General features: G+C 48.0%; 2 protein-coding genes across 2 annotated transcripts in view; one reads left to right on the forward strand and one right to left on the reverse strand.

Annotated features, from left to right (window-relative positions):
- The window catches only part of snd1 (staphylococcal nuclease and tudor domain containing 1), a 158,418-nt gene that overhangs the window by 74,401 nt on the left and 68,781 nt on the right, over positions 1-15,236 (reverse strand). The gene's annotated exons all lie outside the window — the stretch shown is intronic.
- On the forward strand, positions 1,237-6,785 carry lrrc4.1 (leucine rich repeat containing 4.1). The gene has a single exon (XM_076030098.1). It carries the CDS (start codon positions 3,273-3,275, stop codon positions 6,132-6,134), a length of 2,862 nt encoding a protein of 953 aa, XP_075886213.1. The 5' UTR covers positions 1,237-3,272; the 3' UTR covers positions 6,135-6,785.

The following is a 15,236-nucleotide window of genomic DNA, read 5'->3' on the forward strand; positions in this document are numbered from 1 at the left end:
AATACCCGAGGCGGGAGATTAAAATGATTTAAAAAAAAAAACCCACACCAACAGTCCCTTTAGGCCAGTGGAACAGTGATGGGGAAATAGTCATAAGCTGTGTTGCCGTTAGTTTTTGGCTAAATAAAATTTCCATAAAGTACAATAGTGATTTGCTGTCTGTCTCCTCCTCCGTCCAAACATAACGCGCCATTTTCACTTGAAGTGAAGTGGTCACGTGTCTCCGTACGTCACGCCTGCTGACGTGTAAATGCATATTTACTCATTGCCATAAACCTCTATAGCCATACTTCTGAAAAACCACCTCATCAAAACCTTTTAGCCATATTTGAGAGGTTTATTAAAGTTTAGGTGTTTCCACTACTATTTCTATATTGCGATATTTAGGTTTTGTGCAATTCTAGGGTTAATGTAAACCCAGCTATTGAGTCCCTTTATGAAAAAAAGGAAATTGATGAGGTGAAAACAAAGTGAAAAGAGAGAAGAAGGTGAAGACTGAGAGGTAATGCTGAGACACTGGAAGCCAGCAGGGAGGGTTTTGAGGACAGACTCACTGCTACATGAAAAGACTCTTCAGTTTGGGCAGATCGTTTCAGGGGAGGGAGGGGTTAAAGCTGGTGGGGGGGCGGGGGTTTGGGGAGCCGCCGTACATCATGGCATTCTGTCTCTTCCCCCCCGAGCCACAAAAAGACCCAGAAAAGCCACAGAACACGAGACAGCGCACGCATTCACTTTTAAGAAGACCAAGAGAAGAAAAAACAAAAAAACAAAAAAGAAAACCCAAACAAAAAGGAGCACGGGAGGACAAGAGGGAGCAAACTGTGCGTGTGGTTGGTTGGTTTGCTTGGGATTTTTTTGGGAGGGGGGGACAAGGCCGATCTTTAAAGGGGTCTGAGTGCTTTGAGCTCACACAACTACCTTAGGACACTGCAGAGCGAGAGCAAGAGGGAGGCGAGAGAGAGTGTGCGGGAGAGGGAGGCAGTAAGAGAATGAAGGGGGAGAGATAGCGAGAGTGACAGAGAGAGAGAGAGAGAGAGGGTGAGAAAATGAGAGAGAGAGATAGTGAGAGTGACGGAGTGAGTGAGAGAGAGGAACCCGAGCCAATGCGCGCGCTCCCCCTCTCTCCCTCCCTCCCTGCCTGCCTCTCTCTCTCGCCCTCCCTCTCTCTCTCTCTCCCTCTCTCTTCCTCTCTCTCTCTCTCTCACTGCCGCTACGACGGATCCTTTCCACATCGGCGCGAGCACTAACGTCACGCCCGCGAGCCGCTCCGTCGCCGGCGCACTCCGCTGCCTCCGTCTCACTCCTCTTCCCTCGGACGCTGCATTGGCAACAGAAAAAAAAAGAGACTACGCAAGAGAGGAAGGAGCGGGGTGGCAGCAAAAAAAAAAGAGGAAGAAGACGAAAAAGAGGAGAAGAAGAGGAAGAGAGCCGGGAAAACAAGAGAGAAAAGAGAAAATAGAAACAAGCCGGGGGAGAGGAAGGAAAATTGCGCGCAACCCCTCCTCCTCTCTCTCTCTCCTTTCTTTCTCTCTCAACCCAGCGCTACGACACCCCCCCACCCCCGACTCCTCTCGGCGGCTACCCCCCACCCCCACCTGCACTCTTCCAACCCCCACCCTCCTCCGCCTCTCTAAAGAAATTGACGGATTATTGGGAAGTGCAAGGGAGGCAGGCTGCAGCTGCTGCCGTGTGCGCGCGCCTGCCTGCGACTGCCGCCGCTGCGCACGCTTCCTTCCGCAGGGATGGTGTGTGCGCGTTTTCAATCGCCGCCGCCGCTGCTGCTGCTGCGTCCGGAGCCGCCGACCTCGGAGGAGCTCGTCGCGGCCAGTTAAAGAGGAGAAAGACGCCGCTGATGAAGACGGTGCGCGGCGCGTAGCCCTTTTTTCTTTTTTTTGCAAGCGTTCCTCGAGGTAAAGGAGGAAGAGGAGGAGGAGGGGGAGGAGGAGGAGGAGACGATATTTCAAGGGGACGCGTCGCCACGCCGATCAAGGGTTGAAGTGTGGGGGGGCAGTCGGCAAAAAAAAAAAGAGGACAAGGACCGTGAGACTGAGCAAAAGTCAAAAGTGAAGAGAGGAATACAGCGAGGACAGGGGTCGGCTTTTTCCTTCTTTTTCTTTTTTGTGTGTTTTTTTCTAAATTGCCAGTTGGCCAAGCTCTCCCCTGGAGCGACACAAAAGGCAAAGAACTGAAAAGGGCTGTGGAATTTTCACTCGAGAGAGGGAGGGAGAGAGAGAGAGAGAGAGTGAGACTCCAATCTGACCCCCCACCACCTCCCTCTCCGCCTACCTACCTACCTACCTCCCTTGCTTTTTTTCCCCTCCTTTTTGTTTTGTGGTGGCATAACAAACAAACAAAAATTGTGCACTGAATGTTTGCGTCGTGGCCGTGTGCTATGGAGACCTGGATAAGGCGTCTAGGAAGGGGATCAGCTGCCGGATTCCAAGGACAAGCGAGAGCAGAGGAGCTGCCAGCGAGCGAGCGGGCGAGCAGCGCTGCTGCTGCTCCGGGAGCCTGACTGGATTCCTATCTTCAATCTTTTTTTTTCCTTTTTTTCTTTCTTCATTTAATCGAGGAAAAGGGGGTTTGAAAAAGTGACTCACAAAAGGGCCTTGAAACCATTCTCTTTGGATGTGTGGATTTACAATCTTAACTCTGGTTTAACCCCCTGGCTGGCATTGAGACATGTTTTGACAAAAACAAAAAAAATACTTTAAAAAAAGGCTTTCTTTACTGCTCTTGGGATATACATGTTTCTGATGTGAATACCACAGCTTTCTGGTTGCGAACCGGGAGGGAAGCTATAGATCTCAATTCACGGACCTGTAATAATAACTTGAGGTAGGTGTTCCAGTGTTTCAAACCCTATTTTGCATCCATCTGTAACACCTTCTCCTCCCTGTCTGATAATCCAGTCTTTTAATTACTTCTCTTGCCATGATGTCCTTGTCATACACACGTTGCAGAGGAGGCAGCCCACTCTACCCGCCTCTCTTTTTCTGCCCTTGAGCACAGTTCAGAGAGAAAAGGGGGGAAAAAAAATCATTGCCTAATTGAGGACAGGTCAAATCCTCTTGCCACCACCGCAAACTCCCACATCCTCCCTTTATCCTCTTTAGTTCTCTTAAAACCGTTTCTCGGTAAAACGACTCACCAGAAATCCAGTTACTTCTCCCGTCCTTTAAGCCCATATCACCCACCCCGACACACACCACCCCCAAAATCACCCCAACCCCTCCCCCCCAGATGATGCTGAATTATGAACGTGCCACATCATGAGTCTCCTGGGGCGGGTAGCTGTGCATCGTGCCAGGAAAGCCGCCCTGCTCTGTGTAGTCTTCCTGATGGCGCGAGCGTGGAGCAGCGCCTCCCTGGCCTTGGCGGGGGCGGCGGTGTCTCAGGGATCCCAAGGCTGTCCACCGCAGTGTTCCTGCAGTAATCAGCAGGGGAAGGTAGTGTGCACCCGCCGTGGCCTCACCCGTGTGCCCCCAGGCATTCCTGCCAACACGCGACACCTCAATCTCATGGAGAACGCCATCGAGGCGGTGCAGGCTGACTCCTTCCGCCACCTGCACCACCTTGAGGTGCTCCAGCTTGGGCGCAACGCCATCAGGCAGATTGAGGTGGGCGCGTTTAACGGACTAACCAGCCTCAACACACTGGAGCTGTTTGACAACCGGTTGACAGTGGTGCCCAGTGGGGCCTTTGAGTATCTGTCCAAATTAAGGGAGCTTTGGCTGAGGAACAACCCTATTGAAAGTATCCCCTCGTACGCCTTCAACCGGGTGCCCTCCCTCATGCGGCTGGACCTTGGAGAGTTGCGGAAGCTAGAGTACATCTCAGAAGGAGCTTTTGAGGGCCTACAAAACCTCAAGTACCTCAACTTGGGCATGTGCAACATAAAAGGTGATCTGCCAAACTTGAGTCCCCTCAGGGGCCTGGAAGAGCTCGAGATTTCTGAAAACCAGTTTACAGAGATAAAGCCAGGCTCCTTCATGGGCCTGCGTTCACTGAAGAAGCTTTGGGTGATGAACTCTCAAATAACAGTGATAGAGCGAAATGCATTTGACGACCTATCTTCACTGGTGGAGCTTAACCTTGCCCATAATAACCTGAGTACGGTGCCACACGACCTGTTCTCACCACTGAGATACCTGGTGGAGCTCCATCTCCATCACAACCCTTGGAACTGTGGCTGTGAAGCCGTTTGGCTTGCGCAGTGGCTAAGAGAGTCAATTCCGACAAATTCTACTTGCTGTGGACGCTGTCACTCGCCCGCCAGCATGAGGGGTCGGCAGCTGGTTGACGTGGAGCGGGGCGAGGGCGCTGCCGTCCAGTGTTCGGCACCGTTCATCGCAGACGCACCAAGGGATCTGAACATCTCGGCAGGGCGAGTCGCTGACCTTCGCTGCCGCACGGCCCCAATGTCTTCGGTGCGCTGGCTCCTGCCCAACGGGACTATACTGACACATGCATCTGGCCACCCGAGAATATCGGTGCTTAATGACGGCACTCTTAATTTCTCCAACGTCCTGGCAGCCGACACAGGCACTTACACATGCATGGTGTCCAATGCGGCCGGGAACTCCAACGCCTCGGCATACCTCAACGTGAGCGCGGCTGAGCTGAACACGTCTAATTTGAGTTATATTACCACAGTTACTATTGAGGTGTTGGGGCCAACCACAGAGATGCCAAAGTCTCAAACAACCACAACCACCACAGCTGCTGCAGGGGCCGGGGTTGCTGGGGGAGGGGTAGGCCTTGGACTAACGACTACAGCGGCCTCCCCGTCAGACTATCAGCCGGCCTTCATGTCCACGCCGACTGTGTTGCTGCAAAGCACTGGCAGTTCGCTCGGGGCAGCTAAGCCATCCGCAGCACCGGGACCCAAAGGTGCCACCAGCAAGCCAGGCAGGTCTGGCACGAGTCTTGATGAGGTGATGAAGACCACTAAAATTATCATAGGCTGCTTCGTGGCCGTGACACTGCTGGCGGCCGTCATGCTCATCGCATTCTACAAACTGCGGAAGAGACACCAGAAAAGGAGCACCGTAGCAGCTGCACGCACCGTGGAGATTATCCAGGTGGACGAGGACGACCTTCCACCGCCGGCGTCGGCAGCTCAAGAGACAGCGCTGACGTTACCTGAGATTAGGGACCACAACAGCATACACAAACTGGACTTTATCAGTCACAAGGCTGACTACAGCTTTCACAAGCCCAAGGCCGAATACAAACCCCAGCCTGACTTCACCCTTCACAAGCCAAAGGCTGAGTACACCACATATAAGCCAAATATGGACTTTAGTAGCCACAAATTCATTCCAGATTACAGCACTCACAAATCAACGCCAGATTTCAGCCTTCACAGACCAAAGCCTGACTACAGCCAGTTGAGACAGGACTACAGCGCACACAAACCCACTGCAGAGTACAGCCACTACAAGCAAGACTTTGGCACACATCCAAAAACTAAGTCAGACTTCAGTCCCTTTAAACCAGACTACAGTACTCACCCGAGGCAGAAAACAGACTTCAGTCCTTTCAAACGGGATTACAGCACCCAGCCAAAACTAAAACATGACTACAGCCCATTGAAATCAGACTACAATTCTCAGCATAAGGTTAAAGCTGATTACAGTCCTTTCAAGCCTGACTTTGGCACTCATCCAAGATCTAAACCTGACTATAGTCCATTCAAGCCTGACTACAGCACTCAACCTAAATCTAAAACTGACTACTGTGCTCAGAGATCTAAAACTGACATTACCTACAAACCCAAGGATCCTTACACGCCGCATAAGACTGCAACCGATTACAGCGCCTTCAAGACCGACTACAGTCCCCAAAAAGTGGATTACAGCGCCTTCAAGTCTGACTTTAGTCCACACACTCAGAGACCGAAACTTGATTACAGTCCACACAAAATGGACTACAACCCCCACAAAGTGGACTACAGCACCATGAAGCCCAAGTACAACACCTACAAACCAAGTGGACACGGGGCTAAGTGGACAGAAAACAATGTTGGGAACTCTTTGCCTCGAACCTTGCCCAGCAACGTCACGGCAATGGCTGAGCCCTTTGTCATTAAAACTCACGCTAAGGAGAAGGTGCAGGAGACTCAGATCTAAAAAAAAAAAAAAAAAAAGAAAGAAAAAGAAAGAAAAGAAGAAGAAAAAAATGGCCGCCATGAGGGTTCTTATTCCTGTCTCAAAGCCAGACGGCCCAACCCATCCCTGTCCCTTGTACCCATCATGATTTATTCATAAAAAAAAATCATGCAATAGAATGCACAAAAAAAGAAAAAAAATTGATGGGAACTACTTTTTGTACAGAGTGCAAACCTAAAGACTGATGATTTCTTGTTGTACATGCTTATAAATATATATATAAATATATATATGGACAAATTGAACCTACCATGGGCTGGTGATAGAGAAACATATATTAAAAAGAAATTGAAACTATTTTCCAACTTGTAACTTCTATTTAAACAATGAGTTGTTTAAGATGCTGTCTTGACTTTGACAAATGAGGGTAGTCTTGTTTTAAAAAGAAAAAAAAGTGGGTGGGGGCATTCCGTGTGATTTTTACACCATGCTACGAAGAATGCAGTGACGAGGAGAAAAAAAATATTTATACTGAGAAGACTTTCTTTAACAAAGCCGAACAAAGGTCAGTGATGATCTTTAGAGGTTTATCTTGTAAAAGCACCAAGAATTTGTACTGTGCCAAATGTTATAAAATGCAATAAAAATGATTTTTGGAAGAAAACAGAGCGCATTTAGAGAGATGTTTTTTCCCTGTTTTAGCTTCCCCTCCTGCCGTATACAGTAACCATCAGCCAAATGCTTTAGACACTGCAGCAAGACGCTGCAGCTATGCTTTAACCCTACATGTGCTGAATGACTCAGGCAGAATGAATCATGTCGCAGAAGTGGATCATTTACATCTCTCAATGCCTCTTGTTACTACATCCTTTTGATGTAATAGGTTGTACTGATTTCCTGTTTTTACAAGAGACTGTGTTGTGTGATTGACAAAAAAAACAACACATTCAATCGAGACTCAAGTTTTTACAAAAAGTGTTAACGTGTTCTTAAATAAAATAACAGCAGCTTTAAGAATAAGATTAGAAAATAGGAAAACCTGAAACATGATACTTTTTAACATGGCAAGATGATGGCACCAAGTGAATTCCCCCCTTGTAAAAAAAAAACAAAACAAAAAAACATGGCTTTATTAATCATATCTCTAATCGGTGAGAAGGGTGACACATTAAGGTGAAATATTGTCTGTGTGCTAAGACTGTCTTCCACTTTGCCAGAAAATATAGATCTTCATTTCACTTTTCATCACGTCGCCAGGTGTTGTGCTTTCATCAATCAGCATGGGGGGCTTTTTATGGTGACAAATGTATTCAGGGTCTTGCTGTTAAGTGTGCATTTTTCATCTCTGACAAAGCCATCTCTTTCAATCACAATTTGGCCAGCAATTGTTGCCTAACAAAGAAAGATAAGGCACAACGTGTGGTAGCAGCACAGAGACACAGCAGCGGTATTTAAAGAGAGACGAAGCAGCTCTGTCTACCGTAGCACCGCCGACTCTTACGTCAGAGCGGGTAGCACACAGTGCAAAAGTTAATTCATCCAATTAAAAAGAACTGATGGTAATAATAAAATAGTAATGTAGACAATATTTTCAGTTTGGACAATGTCAATCATAAATCAGAAGTGTCAACCCCAAGAGCCTCACCGCGTTGATATAGTGAAATGGTGTAAAGGTTTCTTGAAGGTGACGAGGCCACGCTAGTTGCTAATGCAATGCAAATGAAGACAGTGAGTTCGAGCAAGAGCCCATAAGTTAAAAAACAAAAAAAGGCACATTCAGCTAAGAGCTCCATGGCCTAAGGTGCTTGTAAAAAGTGACGGTGCAGCTCAGAGGATCGAAGGAGGGATGAAAGGAATATAAAATAACGCAGATAAAACGATGGAATTTTAAGAGGATAAAGGGGAAAAAAGAGGATTGTGCAAGTTTTTTCTTCCAACGTTTTTTTTTTTTCCCTACAGCCTTCTCTCTCTTTTTTTTTATCTCGTGCACAGAGCACTTTGTTGTCGGATGATGCAGAATCCATTATAGATGTATAATGTGCTCCAATTTCGAGAACTAAGGGAAAGATTACTGTGAGAGCAGGCAATGGAAGGGGTGGTCAAACTGTGCAGTGCAGCAGGAACACGCACCAGAGCGCGACTAGGGAAAATCACAGATTTTAATTAAAGAAGAAAAAGAGGAGAGCAAAAGAAAAACAAAAAACCCTTGTACATTTCAGAAGCAGGTCGGTCAATCTGCAGGAATCTTCCCTGTGCTGCCAGCGGCCCATAAGAAAAAGACTAATTTCACCGGAATGATAAAATCTCTACCGACTGCGAAGCACAATGAGGTAGATGATGACTTGAGAGAAAAATATATATATATTACACATGACGTGATGCACAGCCCTCATCAACTTCCTCCTCATTGCCATCTGTCAGTGACCTGCAGAGGAGAAGAAAAAAAAAGGGCCTGGACCAGGCCAACCACATCTGTTTGCTGCCGTCTGCGTGTGTGTGTGTGTGTGCTCTTGTGCTTGTTTCCTCTCGAGCCGACTACGTTTCACCGCTTACGTGTTGGGCCGTGCCAAACAGCGAGGAGAAAAAAACCAATAAGCTGCGGACAGAGAACTAGCAGGCGGCGCCCTGGAAGATGAATAGCTGCAGCGTACGTCGTCTCACTCACACCGTAGTGACTATTTGTCACAATCTGACTCATATCCCAAGTACCATTCCTCCTCCTCCTCCTCCTCATCCTCTTCCTGCTGCTGCTCCCACCCCTGTTTACTTTTAACATTTTGAGTCAACAGAGCGTTTCAAATTCAAGACCGTGGCTTTTTCAGCCTGCCTAGAGAGCAGAGCAGCCGAGAGAGCGAGTTACAGGGCGAACGCAGGAGAGTGAAGAGTGTCGAATCAAGAACACATTAGTTATTTAGCTTTAAGTGTCTAAATTGAGATGGGTCGGGCGCAGCTGTTTAAACAGATGTCGGCGCCGTGCAAAAGGGTTCGGCGAACGAGTAGCGGCGGGGATGTGGAGGGGGGGGACTTTGTCTTCGTCTTTTGTTGTGCCGCGAGGTCACTAGCTAAGCCGCGCTGCGCTATAAAAGGCTCCTTCATACTAATCATGCAACATGGCTACAGGGTCATCAATCAGCCAGCCAGCCACTGAAGGGCACGTCTCTATGGGAAACGTTCACTCCATCTTTCCTCCTCCTCCTTTGCCCCAAACGCTTTCCTTTTTCATTTTCTTCGTTCTTTTTTTCCTCCGTCCCCAGTCTGCGTGCTTCATTAGCGGGCGAGCGGCGGCAAAGGGGGAGCCGGGTGGGGGCAGCTGGGGGGTTGAGTTGTAGGACGCGACAAAATGGTCGAGCAAATAAGTTAATGGAGGGAAACTTTGGGAAGGAGACGGCGCGATGATGAAGAGGGGAAGCAGAGTGAAGGATGTATCCGAAACGAGGCAGCCAGCACCAGTCGGCTGGCGGTGCGAATGTAGAAATGCTTTTAAGGGAGATTTGGGCGATCGTGGTCACAGAGAAGGAAAAAAAAGAGGGCGGGGAGAAGATGAAAAGAAGGGAGGAAGAAAGAAGAGAAATACAAGTGGGGTGTTGGGTGAGAGCTAAAAAAAAAAAAGCAGGGTTGGCATGCGAAACGGCGAGTGTCAGCGAGGCCGCCGAGGAGGAGGAGGAGGAGGAGAAGAAGAAGGGAGCCGAGCAAATGTGATGCAATAGTGCCAGCTACAGATGGAAGAGGGAATATAAAGGCCCGGCCGCCACCGTCGTGATTGGTGGACGGGGCCGCGACTGCACCACGGGGGCGGGAGGGCAAGGCAAGTGTGTGCGCGCGTGCGTGCGTGTGTGTGTATGCGTGTATGTGCGTGCGTGCGTGCGTGCGTGTGTGTGTGTGTATTTTCTGTGGGTGGGTGGGCGCGCGTGGGAGGGATTATGTTACCGCAGCCACAGTGCAGGAGATAAGAAGTAATGGACTGGACCTCGGGGGGCACTTTGGTAGGGGCGGGTGTGTGGAGGAGGGGTGAGGTTGGGGGGGGGCGGGAGGCGCCACTGGTGAATGTGAAGGGGGGAGTGGTGGACGGCAGAGGGATCAAGAGGTCGGCGCAAATTGAACTGCGGGGACGATAACCGCCGCGGAGCGACGTGAAACTCTGTGTGTGCATGTGTGTGTGTGTGTGTGTGTGTGTGAGAGTGTGTGTGTGGTCAGGAGAACTCAGACTTAAAGCAGGTCAAAGCCTGTATAAACCAGCACTAACAGGGCTGCCCGCGATACCTCTTTGAGGTCTAAAAAAGATTTTAAAACCTTCAATTATTTCAGGTCTCATCTAAAATCCCCCACCCCCAACCGCCATCTCTCACTTTGCTAATTTGCTGCGCACCAAGGCGCAGACGATAACTTTGATTTAAAAAAAAAAAAAAAAACTTGTTCCATTAAAAGCCGAGTGGGCCCGAAAACGGCAACGAGTGGGGAAGGAGCGATTCAGCCGACGGTCGGCTGATATTCCAAGCTCGAGCGAGAAATGCTTGTCAGACGCTGTATACGTCAAGGTTTTGTTTTTGTTTTTTATGTATTATTCTTTGGCGAGAGGGAGGTAGAGAGAGACAGACAGACAGAGGGGAAGAGAGAGAGAGAGAGCGAGAGAGAGAGAGAGAGAGAGAGAGAGACAGCCTGTGCTGCTACTGGAGCACACAAGAGGCTAATATAAGTAGGCCTGGAAGCCCTGTGAGTCAACGTAACTCTGGGCCACATGGCTGTTTGCTCCTAATGTCGCACACAGAGGGACTCGCAGGCGGAGACAGTACATCATGTATCGGGAGGGGGGGCGGGACTGGGGGGATGATGCGGGGGGTGGGTGCGGGGCGTCGTTCTCAAATCAAATCAAATCAAAGTTGATTTGTACAGCACCTTTGGTAAATAACATGCAACCCAAAGTGCTTGACAAAATATAAAAGTAAATAAAATAGAAAAAGATAAAAACAGGATTTCACTGAAATGCTGCAGTCAATTAAAAGCCACCCCCATCCTCTCAAACATACATTATCACCCTCTCCCATTTATTTATAAATAAATAATCTCAAAGCTATAAGACAGTGGAGTAGAAAGACATAGAAGAAGTAGGACAATCAATAAGATAAAATATAAAATGACCTAAAAGCCCGAGGACAATGTGTAAAGACAAGACAAGTAAGAGTAAGGGCCAATTCCAATTCCTCCCTTAACCCTCAATCTCAACCCTCGCCCTTAACCCTCAATCTTTGGCCCTCAATCTTGGCCCTCAAAAATAAGCGTAAGGGCTATCTTGTGACTTAGAAATGGGACACCCCTTAAGTGCAGTTACGTCTTCAGACTGTGGGGGGCGGCCTTACGCCAAAGCTACGTCCAGTCTGTCAAGAAGACGACGACGACGAAGAAGAAGGAGGAGAAGAAGAAGAAGAAGAAGAAGAAGAAGAAGAAGAAGAAGACGACGAAAAAGAAGAAGTCCTCCGTTGCTACGCGAGGTACACAAGTAACGTGAAGCCGGGACGTAAAGTAAAAAAAAAAAAAATGTTATGCAACAACGATGTCAATAATCTAAAAAAAAAAGTCTTAAACTAAGACAATAAAATGGTTTTGTAATACTTATATCTTTATTAACTAAGAAAATACTTCCATTTGTAGCTCGCTTTTCTCATCGCCATTTTTCTAAGATGTCTTGGCGAAAATACACAATGCCTTCTGGGTAGCCCTTACTCCTAAGGGTGGTGCCGGAGAATCTCAATATTGAGGGCGATACAGCCCTAAAACTTGTCCCTCAATTTGACGTTCTGAAAATTGGGACAGCACTCGCACTTCGCGGGAGCGCGCATTTTTGAGATTGAGGGTTGAGATTGAGGGTTAAGGGAGGAATTGTAATTCACCCTAAAAGTGCGCGAGGTGGAGATGTGGAAGCAGCGATGGTGAACTGGAGGAAGGCACATGAAGACTGAAGACTCAGGCTGGCTCATATGTCTGCAGGTACATTAGTGATGCAAAGAGACATATTCAGCCGACAGCTGGTGCTAAGATGTGTGGTGTTGTTTTTTTTTTTTTCATATAAGGTCAGAGAGGAAATATCAGAGAAGACAGCTGGCGCTGGGCCCAGTGCAGCGCAGAACCGTTCTGACTATAGACACGCTGCAACCCAACCGTTAGCATAGCACAGTTGCTAATGCTGAGACTCAGCTGGCTGTAAAGGTTGGTTGGGGGGGGGGGGGGCGCCTCCTCGCCATACTGCGCTGCTCTCCTGTCACGAGGGAGTTTATTGGCCGTTTGACGGGGTGAAAAACACGGCCGCGTTGTTGTCCGAGCGGCCGGCGACGGCGACAGCCGAGCCGTATCTTTTTTTACGACGTCATCCAGTCACTCTGGCTGAAGGTGTTTGTGTCTTTGCACGGTAAATCAAAGCGGCTCCGAGCAGCGGGGGCCGAGGAACAAGGGACTAATGCGTATGAGGATACATAGCCTCTGAAAGATAATAATACTGATAACAATGAAGACGACGATGTGGATAATGGTAACTATTTTCTAACCTTTGATCTCTGCTGCAGCCTGGAGACAATGACAGTCACCTGACTCAATGCAGAAATTATAAAGGCATGCTGACACACAATAAGAATAGAATAGAATACAGCAGGCTTTATTGTCATCGCACTACAAGCAGTTAGATCAACATTGCAGTTTTGAGCCATATTGAACTATTTATTAAAAAAAAAGATCTGAGTCAGTTAAAAACAATATAATAAATCTAAGGCAATGCTTAAAAAGTGACAGTGTGCCAGGTTTGTAGAAGGTTTCTAACCATTTAGGAAGTGTTGAGATGTTTCAGTTCATTTTTGTCCATTTACAGTGTTGCTGTGCAGCGATCTGGAGCGCAGACAGGGATTCTGCTGCAAAGGTTCCAACAGGGTCGGGGTTGGAACCAAACCCCCGAAAAAGCTTTTGACTTCCGCATTAATGGGCCCATAGAGCATGTGCAGTAGCGTCACTTCCCATCATGCCTGTGTAACGCACATGATCTATTTAGCCAATCAGAACGATTCTGGAGAAGGTCACTTACAGACACGTCAGGACGCAGCCAATCAGGACGAGCTGAGACACAGCAGCAAGTACGACATTGTGACGTCACGCTGGGAATAAATTCTTTGCTGGTGATTTTCTGGCCTTTATCAGATGCCAACTGAAAAATCTAAAATAGAAAGATTAGCTATGAATCACATTTCAGGTCACAGTCATCCTGTCAGTTGTTTAAAGGCTATTTTTGCATTGCGATCTATGGGAAAAATGTTTTTTGGGCCCATGGGATTTTTTTGCTGCAGTACCTTGAGTGGCCATTGGGAAAAATCGACCTGCCGCCATATTGCCAGTCCGGTATACAGTGGTACAGTGGTCTCCAAACTTTTTAAGCAATGTGCCACATGACGGAACTGCATCATGTCGGCGGGCCACGTGTCGGCAAAGTTACGTGGCGCGCGGGGGGGGGGGGATTATGACTGCCTTCACGCGGACAGAGGACAGAGACACGCAGCGGGCCGGATGTGGCCCGCGGGCCGTAGTTTGGGCACCCCTGTTCTAATACATCGGTGGTTGGAACAGCGAGCGCCTGTACCTTCGATGTTCCTCACTTTACTTTGCGCCAGTTGGTGAAGCCATTAAATCTCCCACTCTTCCTTTTTTCCCCCTTCCCTCTCCTGGTCTCATACATGTTGGTGTTTTGCACAAATGTACGTCCTGGGCTTTTGAGCGTTTTTTTTTAATTTTATTTCACAGATCCTCTGCGTTGGCTCATGCAAACAAGGACACCGAAGGGGACGCGGTGCATTGTGGGTAGACTGTGGGAAGATACGATTAAAAAGAAGCCCTTTTCACCAGCATTGAAAAGTGGGGATATTTTCACCGCAGCCACCAAAACTGAAACGTTTACAAATTCATTTATCAGATAATGGCAGAGAACATCCTTCACACTGCAAGTGGGTTGAATCGGGGTAACGCGACGCCTTCATCCATTACTCAAGGCTTCACAGACAGGGCATTAAAAAATAAAAAACTAAACAGGCAAGCAAAGACAGCAGCAGAGCTGTGCGGCGGCGTGGCTCCCATGAAACCAACCCTCAGGTTTGAAAGAGGACGACGCTGCAGGAGAAAAGACAGTAAAGCAAAGGGAGGCTGAGGGGAAATAAGCAAAAAAACAAAACAAATGAGGAGGAATAGAGGAGGGCCGGCCCTCGTCTGGAACATCTGGAGCGAGCTGCAGCCGCTTCCGCACACACAGTAGGATGGCGAGATTCACACCGATGTGCACTTTTGAGATGACAAGCGGCACACTCGTGTCAAAAGACTCACTGACGGAAAGGCGCAGCGCTATAACACACGGCGGCACATGAAAGCGGCGCGGAGATGAAAGCCGAGAGGTGCAGCGTCCACAGGTTAGAAAACTCTCCCCTCCCTAATGCGGCGGAGGAATTATTCAAGCGTGTGTGTGAGTGTGTGTGTCCGTGTAGTCGGGTCATTAGCGATGGCTACGGCGCTGACAAATAGACAGCCAAGTTCCATTTGGAATCCACACAAAGAAAGGCCCGGCTGCCTTTCTGCTAGTTGAGTCTTTTTCTGTTGTTCCCCCGACTCTCTCTCTTCCAAACTGAGCTTCTGTTTATTCGGAGGGCACTTGGAATTTCTTCAGGCTTTAATTGCCTCATCAAATACAGAGACGAGGCCCGAGCTCAGAAGGGAGGGAAGGGAAGACGGAGGAGCTGGTGGTAGTGGAGGGGGGGGGATTAGTGTCAATTTACAACGACAGTCCAGTCTGCCTGTTCATCCCCAAAATACACTACCAGTCAAAAGTTTGGACACACCCTATGGATTGAATGTCTTTTCTTTCATTCTCATGACTATTGACATCGAACGTTCTCATTGAAGGCATCAAAACTACGCATGAACACACATGGAATTATGTAGAAACCAATAAAAGTGTAAAATAACTCAAACTTTTATATTTAAATTCTTTTGCTGCATAATAACATATGTCTTGCTCATATTTGATGTCTTCAGTATCTATCTGCAGTGTAGAAAGTTGTAAAGATTAAAAAATAAAATGCATGAGATGGTGAGTGCAAACTTTTG

The sequence above is a fragment of the Nelusetta ayraudi genome, unplaced genomic scaffold (genome assembly GCF_046127955.1).
Source record: "Nelusetta ayraudi isolate G7.1 ecotype Tasmania unplaced genomic scaffold, CSIRO-AGI_Nayr_v1 ptg000027l, whole genome shotgun sequence".
Lineage (NCBI taxonomy): Eukaryota > Metazoa > Chordata > Actinopteri > Tetraodontiformes > Monacanthidae > Nelusetta > Nelusetta ayraudi.